The sequence below is a fragment of the Perca flavescens genome, chromosome 5, assembly GCF_004354835.1.
Source record: "Perca flavescens isolate YP-PL-M2 chromosome 5, PFLA_1.0, whole genome shotgun sequence".
NCBI classification, from domain to species: Eukaryota; Metazoa; Chordata; class Actinopteri; order Perciformes; family Percidae; genus Perca; species Perca flavescens.
Genome location: NC_041335.1, coordinates 8473288 through 8488998, shown reverse-complemented (window position 1 = coordinate 8488998; position 15711 = coordinate 8473288). Strand labels below are relative to the sequence as shown.

Here is a 15711-nt window from a genome sequence, read left to right as displayed (position 1 = left end):
TGCCACACATTTATGGGAACTTCTGCAACAGAGTTGGGAAGAACTTTCTGAAGAATATTTGATTTCCATTGTAGAAAGAATGCCACGAGTTTGTTCAGCTGTTATATCTGCCAAAGGGGGCTACTTTGATGAATCAAACATTTAGAATATATTTTGGTTTATAAATTGATTCCATGATTTATTTTTTAACTTAAATTGTTCATTTGTTCTATTCTTTCATTTCAGAGTACAATAAAACATTGCAACTGCATGAATCTCAATAAAAACCTGGAAAAATTGGGGTGTTGACTTTTGACCGGTAGTGTATATATAAACTTAGCACAAAAAGTAAGGAAATTTGTGTATGGTAGATTATTTCTCTGTGGTAACAATGCTTTTTGGCAATAAATCTTATACCGTTGGAAAGCCTGTTTTGTTCCCTTTCAAATGGTGCCCCATTTGTAAGGAACATGCATTTGTGGGATGAGCAGCAGTGCTGAGTATGTGGGTTGAGCCCATGAAGAATTTGTAAAATCTTCTCTGCCAATGCCAAACAGCTTATTCTGCCATTGACTCCTTTGGTGTTTGGTGGATTGGATGATTGAAGTTTGAAGGAACAAGACATATTGGCAATTTAACAATTTATTCATTTCACTTACAGGAGCCTTAGTAGCGTGTGGATGAACCATACACAGACACAACAGCCTGGCACCTCCTCATGCTGGTCACTAGCCTGCTCACACACTGCTGTGGGATGGCATCCCATTCTTCAACGAGCATTTGTCGCAAGTCAGCCAACGTGGTTATGTTGGTCACTCTGGCACGAACAGCACGCCCAAGCTGATCCAAAAAATGTTCAATGGGGTTGCGGTCAGGACTGCTGGCAGGCCATTCCATCCTCTCCACTCCCACATTCTGGGGGGGCGAGCATTGTCATCTTGGAGGATAGAGTTTGGTCCCAGACTGTGGAGATATGGGATTGCCATTGGTTGCAGAATCTCATCTCTATATCTCTCTGCATTGAAACTGCCTCCAATGATGACAAGCCTCGTTTTTCCAGTGAGGGAGATGCCACCCCACACCATCACACTGCCTCTACCAAAAGGTGTTACTCTATCGGTGCAGCAATCAGCATAGCGTTCTCCGATTCTTCTCCACACTCCACCCTATGATCCAACTGCCGAAGGCAGAATCATCCAATCCACCAAACACCAAACGAGTCAATGGCAAAATAAGCTGTTTGGCGTTGGCAGAGAAGATTTGGCAAATCTTTCACGGGCGCAACCCACATACGCAGCGCTGCTGCTCATCCCACAATTGCGTTTTAGGGAACTAAACAGGCTTTCCAACGGTATAAGATTTATTGCCAAAAAGCATTGATACCACAGAGAATTAATCTACCGAACACAAAGCACTGCTCTTTCACTTTCCCCACCCAGATTTTTTCTGGCCATTCTGGTGATTGAACCAGCAACCTTCCAGTCACAATCTCTCTTCTTTAACCTTTAGGCCACCACTGCCTACAAACTAGTGTACAGTATTGGTACTTTTAATTGAGTACAATATTTTAGTACTTTTTCCACCTCTGGTAATCTGTATTTTGCGGTTGGATATTCCAAATAAGGCCTTTTCCCAAATATAGCATTTTTCGATTAAGATGTGGGATATTTCGGTATTATTCAGGTTTTAGAGGCATTCTTGTGACATGCAAACATTATCAAAGACTTGGATATCAACATGTTTTTGGATATGCGAACACATTGCTACGCCGACCTTTTCAAGAACCTGGATGAAGGAATGAAAGAGGGACACTGTGTTTGCACGATCCAACAAGTCTGCCCCCACATGTTAACTCTGAAAAAAATGCATTTTGCACGGCTACATGTAAACGGGAATATTAGTGGAATATTCACTTTCATTAGCCATGTAATATCTTTTTCGGAATATAACGTAGTCAGTGTGCCCTATTGTGATCACTCATTGCACGTTCCTATGGACCAGAATGTCAGAAAACAGCCTAAAACAGGAATGAAAAGAATTAAAAGGGACAGTGAAAGAAACATGGACAGAAAATGACAAAAAAGCAGCTTTGATGAAAACTGCCATATTTCAGCACTTGTTTTCAGATAAACATCACACTGACTAAAAATAGTGCAAAGATACATCTGCCAGACCCTATTTTTGAGCAACATTGTTCGGAAACATTTAGAAGACAATAAAAAGTGAATAATGTATCTCTGTTGGATTGGACGGATTTAAAAGGGGAAAACAAAAAGTAGGCGTGTAAGAAAAAATCGATACACTTGAGTGTATCGACTTTCAAAAAGTAATATTGATTTAAAAAAAGAAAAAAACAGTTATGTTGTGTTTAAACCCCCTACTGCTAGATGGCTATGCTGAGACACACCACTAGTGTCCTTGCCTAACAGTGCCTAGCAGTGCCTGACTTTTTGCTAGTAGCTAACATTGTAGCTATGGCTGAACTTAAAGCAGCCAAAGCATATACAAATTTGCTCACTATGAACCTGTGAACCACAATCCCAAACTGGCAGTTTGTTCTTTCTGTATACTGAATTGCTTACCTAAAGTAAACTACTTTGTCTTTTTTTAAATATTAGTTTTTCTAAAATTATACTTTAAAAAAAATGGGGATGGGACTGGGTGATTGTTCTTGTTCAAGTGTGTTTGTCTGTTCTGAATGTTTAAAATGAAAAAGTAATAAAAAATTGCTCTTAAAAAAACAATATATCGCCTTACGCACAGCATCAAAATATATTGCAATGTATTGAATTGTGACCCATGTATCGTGATAAGTATTGTATTGCCAGATTCTTGCCAATACACAGCCCTAACAAAACAGCATTCTCTTTACTAATGATCCCATCATTAGTAAATGATGGGATCATCCCATCCCGTGTGTAGCACTTTGACAACCTTACCCTCTTCTCGTGATGCAGGTACTAAAGGGATGCAAACAGATGGCTATTTCAGTGTGTTCCATGGGTCGGATCCCCGGAGGCTACATTACCAATCACGTGTACAGTTGGGTGGACCCTCAGGGCCGGAGTGTCTCCCCGCCACCCGACAGCCAAGAGGCCAACCAGCAAGGATGTGGCATGGAGGAGAGGACGGTAAGTAATATGCGTGCATGGGTGTGTGTGTGTGTGTGTGTGTGTGTGTGTGTGTGTGTGTGTGGTATAAGTGAATAGAGGGATCCAGTTGATAAGGCAGTTCAGGACTGGAATAGTGTTCCCGGAGGTCATCGTGACCTTTAGTGTTGTGACATTTTAGAAGACAGACTCATCCTACAACAAAGTCAACAACCACAGGCCTGTCTGGCTGCTCCCCAAGAGAAGATTTAGTCACACTGAATCATCTGAAAAATGCACCTGTTGCAATGCTTTCTGAATTGCTAAATCACCATTTTCCATAACACATTGATCTCTTTGTTAGAAAAATGCTTGCTAAAAATAAGCCACCTTACAACACAACAGAAAAATACCTATATAGTCAATTTCCTATTCATGTTATAAATGTGACAGAACTGCAATAAACTAACTTTGTTTGCCTATCAATAGTAATAACGTGGTTGCCTAAATAACGATTTAGGCAACCAAAGCAATTATTTTATAAAACCACCCTGTCTTGTGCTTCAAGTCAGTGTTATCTTTTTTACATTTAACTAAGAAAACCATCTTTCCCTTACCTTAACCAAGTGCTTTGAGTGTCTAAACATATAGGCTAATAAGTAAGTAAATAAACATAAGTAAATAAACAATGTCAATCATGCTTTGGTTGCTATGAGTGGATATTGCATTGCAAAGAGCAGATATTGTAGGGAAAACAAATACGTGTTACTGTGTTTTGCAAATCTGTTTATTATTAACAGTATTTGTGTGGAATACCTGGAATTTCCTCAGGCATCTGAGATGAAACAGTCTGCCTTACCTTTCTCACCACGGAGTCAGTATGCAGCGCCCAGGTCAGACCCTCTGTGATGTGGACACCGAGGTACTTGGCTGTCCACCAAGGACCCGTTGATATTACCCGTTGAAATGCTTCTTCCCAATGTCCACTATCACCTTCTTAGCCTTGCCGACATTAATAAGTAGGTTATTGTCCTGACACCAGCAGTAAGGTCCTTTTCATTGTTATCAATGTACAGGGAGTACATTATGGGGCTCAAAACACAGCCCTGGGGTGTTAAGGAGGAGCGTGTAAGACATGTGTCCGCCCACCCTCACCACCTGGCGTCTGCCTGTCAGGAAGTCAAGGACCCACGTTCACAGTGAGGTGGGTCGCACTTTATTTTTCGGTACATTAACCCTTTATAGCGCACTTATTGCAATACTTGAAAATTCAAAATTTCAACCCTAGAATGTTATTGGAGGATATTGACTTTTTTTAAGATTTTTTGTGGCATTTTAAGGACAGCTTTAGACATGAAAGGGGAGAGGGGGGAATGACATGCAGCAAAGGGCCGCAGGTCGGAACCGAACCTGCTGGCGCTACGTCGAGGACAAAGCCACTGTATATGGACGTGCGCTATACCAGGTGAGCTACCCAGGCGCACATATTACATGACTTTTAAACATTTGTGACTTTTTGTAAAAAAAAATATTTTAATGTTGCAAAACAAGGTCAATGACGTAACCATATACACAGCAAAATCAGCATTGTTAATTCAGCACCAATATAGTTAAATTCAACACTTTTAAAGTGTCTATATTGGTCCACACTATTTTGAGTTAAACCTACACTATTAAAAGTGTTAAATGCTCAACACTGTGATAGAGTTGCATCAACTCTGTCAATAGTTGAAATTTATATTCTGTTTAGGGCTGCAGCTATCGATTCTTTTTGTAATCGATTAATCTAGCACTTTAATCGGATAATTTTTTTTTTGCGTTTTTAAACAACCAAAACTAGGGAAAAAAGCAACATTTTCGGAAAAAAGCAACATTTGTATTGCCTACATTGCTTACAATATCATCTCTCAAAAAACTAAACATACTAAGTGCATTTAAGTGCCATATTACATTGTTTTTAAAGAATTTTTTTTCAAATGATATCAACCTCAAACTAAGGCATAAATTAAACATACACAAACATTACATTAAGTTATGCAACTTAACTTTCAGAACTACAGGTTTCAACCTGAGACTGATCTGTATATACAGTAGGCCTATATGTAAATATTAGTTATACTCAACCTATTTTCATTCATATATTTGATTATAATGTCACACATCTCTGTTACACTTATGCTATTAGATTGCTGATCATTCTCCGTGGAGAGAGCGAGAGAGAGAGAGAGCGAGAGAGAGAGAGAGACGCAACAATCAGCTGTTTTTCCGAAGGGATAGTCAACAAGTCAGCTCTTTAGATCAAATTGTGATCACCACTACGTATTTTCTTGTCTTTGATTTTGGTAGTTGTTGTGTTTGGTGTGGTTACATTGTCCATACAATTCTGTGATTTACTTTTGTCGGTCCGCTTCGTGGAATGGATGATTAAGTTACGAGTCCATGTTTTCGGTTCAGATGCTAAAGCACTGACGTCGTGCTATTATCGTGGTAAGCTAGTTTGATTTTGCAGTAGACACACTGTACAGAGTTTTAGTTTTAATTTCGTTTGAATTGATTCCAAACTTTGGAAACGTTGTTTTCTCCAGCCGGCCTCTTAGCCCCTCGCTATTTACGCTCTGGCATCTGTCGCCAGCAGCAGACTGAGCCGTGTCTGGTGTGCGACAGTAATAATGCTCCGTGCGGAAACACCGTCCGTCAGCGATACAAAGTTGGGAACATTGATTTAATGAAGCTTCGGGCAAGTCATTTTGCATCGAGGATTTTTTGTAATCGAATTATTCAGTAATAATGCTTTCAGCCCTAATTCTGTTATAACACCGACTAGAGTTGCTACTGTAACACTATAGAGGATTTAAAATGAAACTCTGTATTTTACTCTTGTAGAGTTGATTTATATATTTTTTTAAAACACTGTTGGGAGTTATAATCAAGGACAATTTTACCTTTGAATTCAGTATATTCCTAGTACTTAACTATTACAAAGAAGAAAAACACCAATACAAAAGGTTGTTCAAATAAAACTTGTATTTTCAAGCCCACTACAAACATAGCATTTGCTTAACAATAACATTTCTTAATTGGCAGCCTCAATAGCACAGGTCACACAAAACAATAGCCAACACAACATGGCAAGGTTATATTTTTTCATCCATCTCATTAGAGAACTGTTTATCATAGGGTCTATAATAAATCAACTCAATAGAAATAACAGAAAATGAATCATCCCTCTCCTCAATACAGTAGGCACTGAAAGGCTCATCAAAATAGAGAGTATCAACTGTGCAAGTCAAAATGAAAGCTTGATCTTCATTTATAATGATACTGGTGATCTTTCCAAAAACAGGAACTTCCATATTTGTTTTAATACAAACAAACATACCAATTTGATACTCTGTTCCATAGTTCTTCACCCAATTGGTAGTTGACACATCAGAGAATGCATTCAAATTTAACATTACAATTAAAGCCTCACCACCCTCCAAGCTATCAAACACTTCCTTCCTCACTGGACCAAACTCAAACCTGTGAGAATTAAAATTATCCCAGTGATAAGCTAGCTGTCTCTGGTTTTGTTTGACCAATACTTTTGTTATATTTTTGAAATTCTTGACAGATCTTTTAAAAGAATTGTGTTTGGCCTCAAACCTCATGTACCATACATGAAGGAATGTGCCTTTTTTACGAATACAACTTGGGTAATGGATCATAAAATTATGCTTTGGAATAAGTCTTTTCTCAGGAAACAAAGATTTGAATAGCTTGTGATGATCATTAATTAAATGCTTCAGATGATATGTCATACCGTTAGTAACAACTGGTGAAAACACTATATTCACGATTTGAAGCAAGAGGAGGAGCAGGTTCCAATAATTTATTTCTTTCAACTAGATCACCAAAAATGAGGAGCGTTTTGCACAAGGCACCATGACTGAATCCATTCAATCCAAGATCTTTGCCCTCATCCATTTTCAACCCACTTGACTTGTTTCTTCTCTCAGTATAACCATAGATCGAACTGAATTCTCTGTGACAATGATTCCAAAGATAAAAGTTTCTCCTTGATAAGGTATTGAAAGACAAGTTTCAGTTCGTACTGCACTACAACTTCAAGCAGGTTGTGCATGATGTCAACTGCATAGTTGTCAGAGGTGTGAAAAAAAAATGCAATGTATTGAGCAAGCATGTCTTCTTGACACAAAATGTCACCAACATAGGGTTTTCGTGTAGAGCTGAACAATGTTCTGTATGGATTTCTTTTGTATGAAAAATCAAGCCAGGGTGATCTTCAGTGAAGACGCATTGAAACGTTTCCTTAGTGGTTAAACAAAATCTACAGCAATATGTTGCAGCAAAATACTCAACATAACCAAACAGCCCATGTAAACCAATGTTTTCACCAGTTACTTGAATAACAGACCCTAGCAATGGTGAGTCAGTGAAAGGCACTTCTATTCCTTCATTTTCTAGTTTTTTAACATCAACGAGAGGCCTCAGTATTTCATCAAATCCATACTTTTTCAGGTCTTGTGAGTGAAAAAGTGAACATGAATATTTATCAACACAGAATAGCACTTTGCGGGCAGGTTCCGCAATATAAAGTAAATACAACCAAGTTTATGTATCCCCTTCTTCGATCCAAAGGGATTTGCGGTCTCAAAATCATCATAATACAGTTGAATCTGTAAAGCATGTTTTTGCTGGAAAAACAAATCATTCAAGTATGAACCATCACATATATATTTAAAAATACCTTCTTCCTCTTGTTTGTTATGCAGGAAACTTTCACATATTTCACTATTTTTGAACATAGACTTCAAGGTTCCTAAGATGGGTACATACACAAACTTATCTGTTACAGGGATCTGATTGTAAACTCCTGTTGTTCGAGCTCTACGTACATCAAATCGCACCCCAAGAACATACTCAACAGGCTCAACTATTGAACTTCTGTCGCTTGGCTCCTGTATTTAAGACTGAGAAAGGATTTTGTAGTTGTTCAAAACAACGGTCTCGCTTTTTTTCAAAGTCTGTTCCTTGAATCTCTGAAGTACAGTCTCTCGCTTGACTGTGAATATCATTTACAAGCTCTTCCACTGACCCTACCATTACTTGGATAGTGCTCTAAAATCAACACTGTAGAGTTGTTTGCAGAATATGACATTTGACTCCCTGTATTAACAACTCTTTTTAAAGAATAACTCTCTTGTAGTTGATTAACACTAAACCTGAGTTGAAATAACTATATTTTTACACTCAACCCTAACACTGAAAATCCAACACTTTTGATTTAGCTGTGTATGGTTCCTCGCCCATCTAGGGTAATGTTGCTTCCCAAAAAGAGAGTGTGAGAGTGTGTGTGTGTGTGTGTGTATATATAAATAATGGCATGCCGTTTAGGAAATTATACATATGTGAAGTTTGAATATATTGAATGAATCTTATTCTGAATATAATGAATTAAAGTCAGAATATATTGAATGAACGTCAGAATATATTGAATGAACGTCAGAATATATTGAATGAAAGGCGTGTTGATGTTAACCTGAAAGGGACCTGCCTAACCAGAGGTTCCTTTCATTCGGTCTTCCACAATAAAAAAAGTGAATAGACTTCTTCATTGGGAGAACGGTACTGGATATGGTTACCGTTACCAGTGTTTTGGCCCGTACATGCATTTGCCAGTGTGATAATAATCTCTTCATTGCTCAAAATTGCTGACACTAGATTTCTTGCTGATTCACTCATAGTGTCACACTTTAATTAGGATTAATCACAACGAAAACAAGATGGCAGACAATAACGTCAGATTCCATTTCAACTTTCATTCAATATATTCAGAACAAGATTCATTCAATATATTTAAACTTCACATATATATCCTACTTTCCTAAACGGCATGCAATTAATTAAATTAATTAATTAAATAAATATATATGAAAAACACAAACTTAGAAGTTAATAACTTAAACACTTATTTAAGATTGTTTTTTATTAATATGTAAGAACATCGTTTATTTAGGAAAAAAGGTTATGTTTCAAAGTCCATAAAAACCTAAAAATGAACATTTAAAATTATAATTTAGTGACATTTCTTCTTTTACTTAGGATTTTTTTCTTTTTTTTTCTTACACATGTCAAGTCCAGTCACTTAGACAAGTGCTTCATGGTACTGTATGAAGTAGTTGCGCTCAGCATTGAGGCGGACCTTGCATACCCTGTAAATCACGTTTGACCTCAAAATAATCCCCTTCCTGCTGCAGTACATGCAGGTCTGGCAGGTGGTGTTTACAGGGGCATGGAAAAGGGACATGTCAAACTGCACATGAATATCTGGGGTTTGGCTTTGGGATATCAGCAGAGGTGCTGATCCAGCCTGCAGATGCTGAGCTCCTCAGGGGACAAGATGTGACTGGCCTCTGATTGCTGGCATCCCTGAACACCTCGATCCTGAATTTTTTCAGAGGCAGACCATCCACAGAAAGAGCCTTGCAGTCCTGCCTGTAGATGATCCAGGCATTTGTGAGGCTGACATCAAATGAATATGCAAACATCCTCATGTACCACCTCTTGGATTTCATGGGGCTGCGGTAGAGGTGGACCAGCATGTCGCTTTTGTCAATGCCCCCCCATGTTGGCAATGTAGCTCTTGATGACAGGAGGGCAGCTCACTTGATCCTTTATTTAGGTGTCGTGCAGTAACGGTACACTGATGACTATATCTGTTGACAGAAGAGTGATGATCTTATTTTCCTTCTATTTGAGGGCCAGGATCCCATAGTCACTGGTGATGTAGTTGTACCTACCACAAGGGACAGCCTTGTTCGTCATCTCCTTGATGGACTTGAGTGGAGACTTGCCTATTCTGTTGTCCCTGTGTACCTGCAGTTCTTATCCTTTAGGTATTGCACTCCAGGCTGGTAAAGAATGTCCGCAAAGATGGGTGGTGGAGAAGGAAATGGTGCTCGCCAGGACAGAGACTATCTGGCTGGTGACACACATGGTTGTTTATTCAGGCGTCAGGGGGACACCGTGGGCCTCCGGCGTAGTCTTCCCTTGATATAGCACCATGTCATGGATGAAGCCATCCTCAGAAGCTCTGGCAGACAGCTTGAATCCCTGTTTGTCCATCTTGCTCTTGATGTACTGCCTCAGGTCGCCAGCTGTCTTGCCTTTGTGAGCAACCATTACCTCAACCACAAACTGCTCAAGTGACTGAACAGTGGCCGGATTTTGAAAAAATCTGTCGATGGTGCCAGGGATTTGACTGTTGTCATTGAAGTGGACAAGCCTTTTCACCAGCCTGAACTTCTTAGATGAAATCAGGTTTGCAACTTGATGGACTCTTGTCTCCATTGCCCAGTAGTCATCCACAGCCGGCAGTTCAGCAATCCCCATGTACATCAGGATAGCCACAAATTTCATGAGCTCATCTTCTGTGGTGGTAACGTGACGTGACGTACTTTTGGGTCACATACAAGTTGGTGTGATATGTTATATGCTGGATGACCTGGAGGCTAAAAAACCTGCTGAAGTACTGGAATGGCGTGTCAATAAAGTCAGAGGGAGAATGCCGTTACTCAGGCAGGGCTAGGTTGTCCAGGTCAGCCTTCTTCCAGGTGGTTAGCCTGGCTGGCTTCCCCTTCTTGGTGAACCTCATGGCTTGTGGTGCTGGCTGGTCATCGTCCGTCGTAGCACTAAACAGTTTGGAGCCAAAATACATTTCTGATCTGCTGCTACCTTATGAACCACCCAAACCTCTCCGGGTGTCTGGGACACATCTACTTTCTGTCCCCAGAGACAGAACTAAACAAGGGGAAGCAGCGTTCAGTTTTTATGCACCACATACCTGGAACAAACTCCCAGAACTGCAAGTCCTCCGCAACTCAGTTCTTTTAAATCAAGGATGAAGAATTTCTTTTTTATGCTGCCTTTCTTTAAATAATTCTTCACTAACACAGACTCTGGTAAAAAACAGGCAGAGGATCAGAAACACTTACAAACTCACTGGGACAAAGGCTGGACCAATAAAGTCAAAGGGCTAAGACAAACTGGCAGAGAACACACCGCAAGGGAGTGAATATATACACCTGAGGGGGGAGGGGAGACAATTAGACACAGGTGCAAGACATTAGGGCTGGGAAGGGGATTTTTTCTAAATAATGGATAACGTGAGCTTTAGTGAGATGCTTGCTAGAGTTGTCTTTTGAGTGAGAAATCTGCGAAAATGTTTTATTTCTCTGATTTACTGCTTTGTTTTAATTCAGTCACTTTCTACCTTGCTCGTCCACAATCGTTAGGTGTGCACGCGGGCGCTTGTTGAGCCTCTGTCTCTGCCTTTTCCAGCTGACAGTTTGTGAAATATAAATAAAACATGTTATTATTTGGGGTAGCTTAGGAACATTTGGGGGTAGCTTCGGTCTTTATACAAGCTAATGGATGTTAACATTAGAGCTGGCCTGTTTCTTACCTTGCTCTATGTTGACTTTACTAGTTCCAGCTTCACCGTCACCACCTTTTTTTTATATTTGTTTAGAAAATCTCTAAGGCCTCTATTTTATTCTCCTCTTCTTCTCTTTTCTTTCCTTTTCTGAGCAGCGGACTTGTGCTGACCGGACATTTGGAGCGTACTGAACTTCAAAACAAATGACAACATCAAATTTTGATCAGTGGCCAAACCATTTTTGTGTTGGGGGTGGGGGGTTCTTGACCACTATTTCAAGGACAGTTAGGAAGAAAACAAATAAAAAGCTTTTATGTAACTCAAATATTACATATTTTCTCCACAAATAGGCCTATTTTAATATATATTTTTTTTAATTATTCCATAATTTAATGAGGAGGGCCCAGTTCTGCCCCGTTGTCTGTAACTTTCCCTTTTAGCTTTTAGTTAGTCTTCATTTAATTTCCTTTTTTTCTGTGATGGCCCTGTCCCAGTATCAGCCATAACTACAACAGATAACTTCTAAAATAAAATAAAAATACAATTAGGCCTATATAAAGAAAACTCATGCTACCTTTTACCTGGCTGCATAGGCTTTTCCAGTGTTACAAAACAATCTGTGACCCATCAGAATGTGTTACTGTAGAGCTGGTCTACCTGCCATTTTGTGATTTTGTGGAAAGAAATCAGACCCTGGCAAAGGCGTAATTTAATAAAAACTATTAATAAAAAACTAACTAATAGCTGTTAGTCTTGTGTGCTGTTACAGGTCATTTATGATCATTAGATGAAAAATGTGTTTTAATGAACTTGGTTTCTACAGGGCAACAGTGAAAGAATTTTAAAGAATTCAGTTCAACTTGCAGTAGCGCTATTAGACCTTAAGGTTAGTTTATATAAATAAGGTTCAGCATTGTTCATGCAAAGCTCTACCCATGAACTGCATCCAAAAAACTGGATCAATCCAACAAAGATAGATTTCACTTTACATTGGTTGTCAAAATTACAGCAACAATAAGACACTGTCCTTGGGTCTACTCTTCTCACAAGATCAATGGTTGACTGAGACAGACCAGAGTTGCTCTAAGTGGCTGTAACAAGGGTGGAATTGCCTCATAGCTAGACCATTTTCTGTAGAAACGGGAACTGAAAATCAATGTCTCCATTGTCACTCTAGGACACATCCAAACATCCTACAGGAGCTCAATGGCTAAAACTGCTGCATAAGCATCTCCATGCAGCCAATGCTAGTACCTCTGAACAAAGCTCTGCCGATTTGAGTGGGGCTCAGTTGATGGGTGATCCATCCAAAAGCTCAGGAGCAGATTTACGCCTGCTGTATTAAATGTTGGTACATCAGGGGAGCAAGAGGAACTGCTTATATTTGCATATTTAGATGAGCTTGGATGACCTGGAGGAGAGCTTTGTAAAGGGTGATGAGTGGTTTCTGGGCAGAAGCCTGAGAAGCTGTAACTACAGAGGCAAAATTGCCTACAGCATACAGTAGGGAGGCATAATTTGTTGACTCCTTATTTGGAGAACATATAAATCTTTGTCAGTTAATGTGCCAACTATATGGAAGTTGATCTACAATATGCCAGCTGTCTGTTTTATGAATCATGTTTATTGGAACCAGGACAGTTTTTTGCTAATTTCACTAGCGTGGCTTCATGCACAGGCTGGCATAGAATGCAGCCTTTGGGCCCCCAGTGTGCAAGTGCCCCGGATTGGCCAGTTTATTTTTAAATGTGTCTGCAATTTGTCTGATGGCTGAATCGGGGAGTGTTTTGTCAAGTTCCTGCCAATTCAGAATCATTTGGGAGAGTCACTTTGTTCTTGTCTGTTCTTGGTGTTTTACAAGACATGGTCATTGCTATCAATAACTTTAGAGGCCATATGATAATGCAACCAACATGTCCGGTATTTACAGTGGCCTGCAAGCACGCATTTAAACAGATTAACTCTTTGGTTGAGTGGGTATCGTGCACATGCACTTAATTTAGTGGGGCATAACATTGTTAACTGCTGACAATTTGTTTTTGTACAGTCCCTTTTTATTTTTCTAAATACAGGTCCAGTAGGCAGTAGACAGTTACAGCAGGTTTATTGCCTAATGACAACAATAGGATAGAGACTTTGAAAAGTCTTTCAGATACTACAGTAGATGGTCAGCAACAAAAGCACTGCACCAGAATTATGCCAGAATTCAAGAGTCACTGCAAAATTTAAGTGATGACTCAAAACAAAATCTTACTGCTCGGGATGAAGCCAGGACACTACACAAAGATGAAAAAAACTAAAGAATAGTACCGCTCTACAGGCAGTGTAACTGGGTTTATGTAATGCTGTTAATTTGATCAACTCATTGAGTGATTATGTGGCCAGCCAACGGAATGATTTTTACAAATTTGAGTAATGCAAAAAACATGTCTCCAACTGTGTCCCTACACTACAAAGCCACTGAATCAACTGAACCAGACTGTGACAGTCACAGACAAGTTCAAAGCAACAGTTTTTATTGCCATCTTAGATCGACTGGTCCCGGAACTGGATCAGAGGTATCGCTCCTACAAAGATATTCGCAGACATTTGGATGTTGAGCAATATTCCATTCATCTCCGTACAAGATCTAAGGAGCTAATCTCCAGAGGAAATATGCAGGTGAGCTCAGGGTGCGAACTACGGGGGAGCTAGGGGGAGCTCGGCTCCCCTTAATAAGACATGGGCTCCCCTGAAAACGTGATTTGTGAAATTTTGGGGGGTCTCTAAAAATATTAACAGTGTGTCATTTTGACTTGCAATTTCAGTTTTGTGTAATGTGATCATCGTGGATTATTATGTGTAAAACTGCAAAAATATCATTCATTTAGGCATGACGGTGATTTAAACCTAATTCACTTCAATAAAGATAACTATACATGCTATTCTTGTTATGAGCATCAAGGCGTGGCAGTGCTGCGGTGCAAATTCAACTCATGTTTAGTAGGCTACTAACATGTACATACTCAAAGATTCGTAAAAAAAACAGAAAAGTTGGAGGCCATTAATTGGCGCGCAAAGTCCTTGAAATCCATTCTGCAGTAAGCATCATATAGTGACAAAAAGAAAACAAAGCAGTTTAATTGATTTTGGTTTTACTAAGAAATTGTGTAGCGATGACGTTAATAGCAGGACCGATTCACCTGCTGCAAGCCCTGTTAGTACATCTCCCGTCGGGGTGACAACGCAAGAAGAAGCTGAAGAAATAATGTCCTCTCTGGCTGAAGATGGAGGTGGTAACGTAATTCACGTATTTCTTACTGTAAGCCCCACATTGATGTTTGCTGTAAGGCAGCGACCTCCAGTGTCCATATAGACAGAGCGCATCGTTTCATACATGCCCACTGGGGTGGAAAACAACTCTCCGTTCTCCATTTATTTGCATGAACATGAAGTTGCCTTCTTGTCAATTTCCTCTGCTAGCAAACAACCAAATACTTAAGTTATGGGATCCTTACATTGTTGGTAGTGAATATCACCACACAGCAACCTTTAGGTATTTTTCTCATGTTTGCTAACAGACAAAATTGACAAGGAGGCACCTTCACGAAGTACAAGTCAAGGGAGACCGGAGACTTCTTTTCCCTTCCGGTGTGGGCAGGACTCTGTCTCTATTGTAATTCTGAACTGAGCAAAGAGGGAAAGTTTTTCAATCTTTTTTTTCAGCCAAGGACCCATACATGTGTGTCTCTTGGAATTATTGGACTTAACACTTTTATAGTCTTGGTTATGTGAAAGAACTGTCTGTCTGAGAAATGTCTCAGAAATGTAAGAAATGTATTAGAAAGATATTAGACATGTATTAAACATATTTGCAGATTCTCAGAATTATAAATTTGTTAGATCAGAGAGTGATCTATGAACTATTATAGATTAAAAAATGATGTTATTATTAGTTGAACTATGAAGCTTCTTTATACCACGGACCTGACTTTGAGAATCATGTCAGTTGGTTTGGAGACCAAACAAGAAAGGATTGTGAATATAGGGCATACATTCATGAGGAGAACTGTACCAGAGGTGTAAAGAGGCAAATGTTTGCTAACTTTCAAAGGTAATAATAGAGAGCCAAAGTCACGCCCTTCTACTTCCAGCCAATGGGACCTATCTTTATCTTTTATTTTTTTTATCACCTCCACATACTTTAAAACTCTTTTCTTGCTA

At 39.4% G+C, this 15711-nt stretch overlaps 1 protein-coding gene across 1 annotated transcript in view; it reads left to right on the top strand.

Moving 5' to 3' along the window:
- whrnb (whirlin b) overlaps positions 1–15711 on the top strand; it is a 139634-nt gene that overhangs the window by 54693 nt on the left and 69230 nt on the right. The window contains exon 2 of the mRNA XM_028577761.1: positions 2937–3110. Coding sequence (XP_028433562.1) covers positions 2937–3110 — 174 coding nt within the window. The remainder of the gene's footprint in view (positions 1–2936; positions 3111–15711) is intronic.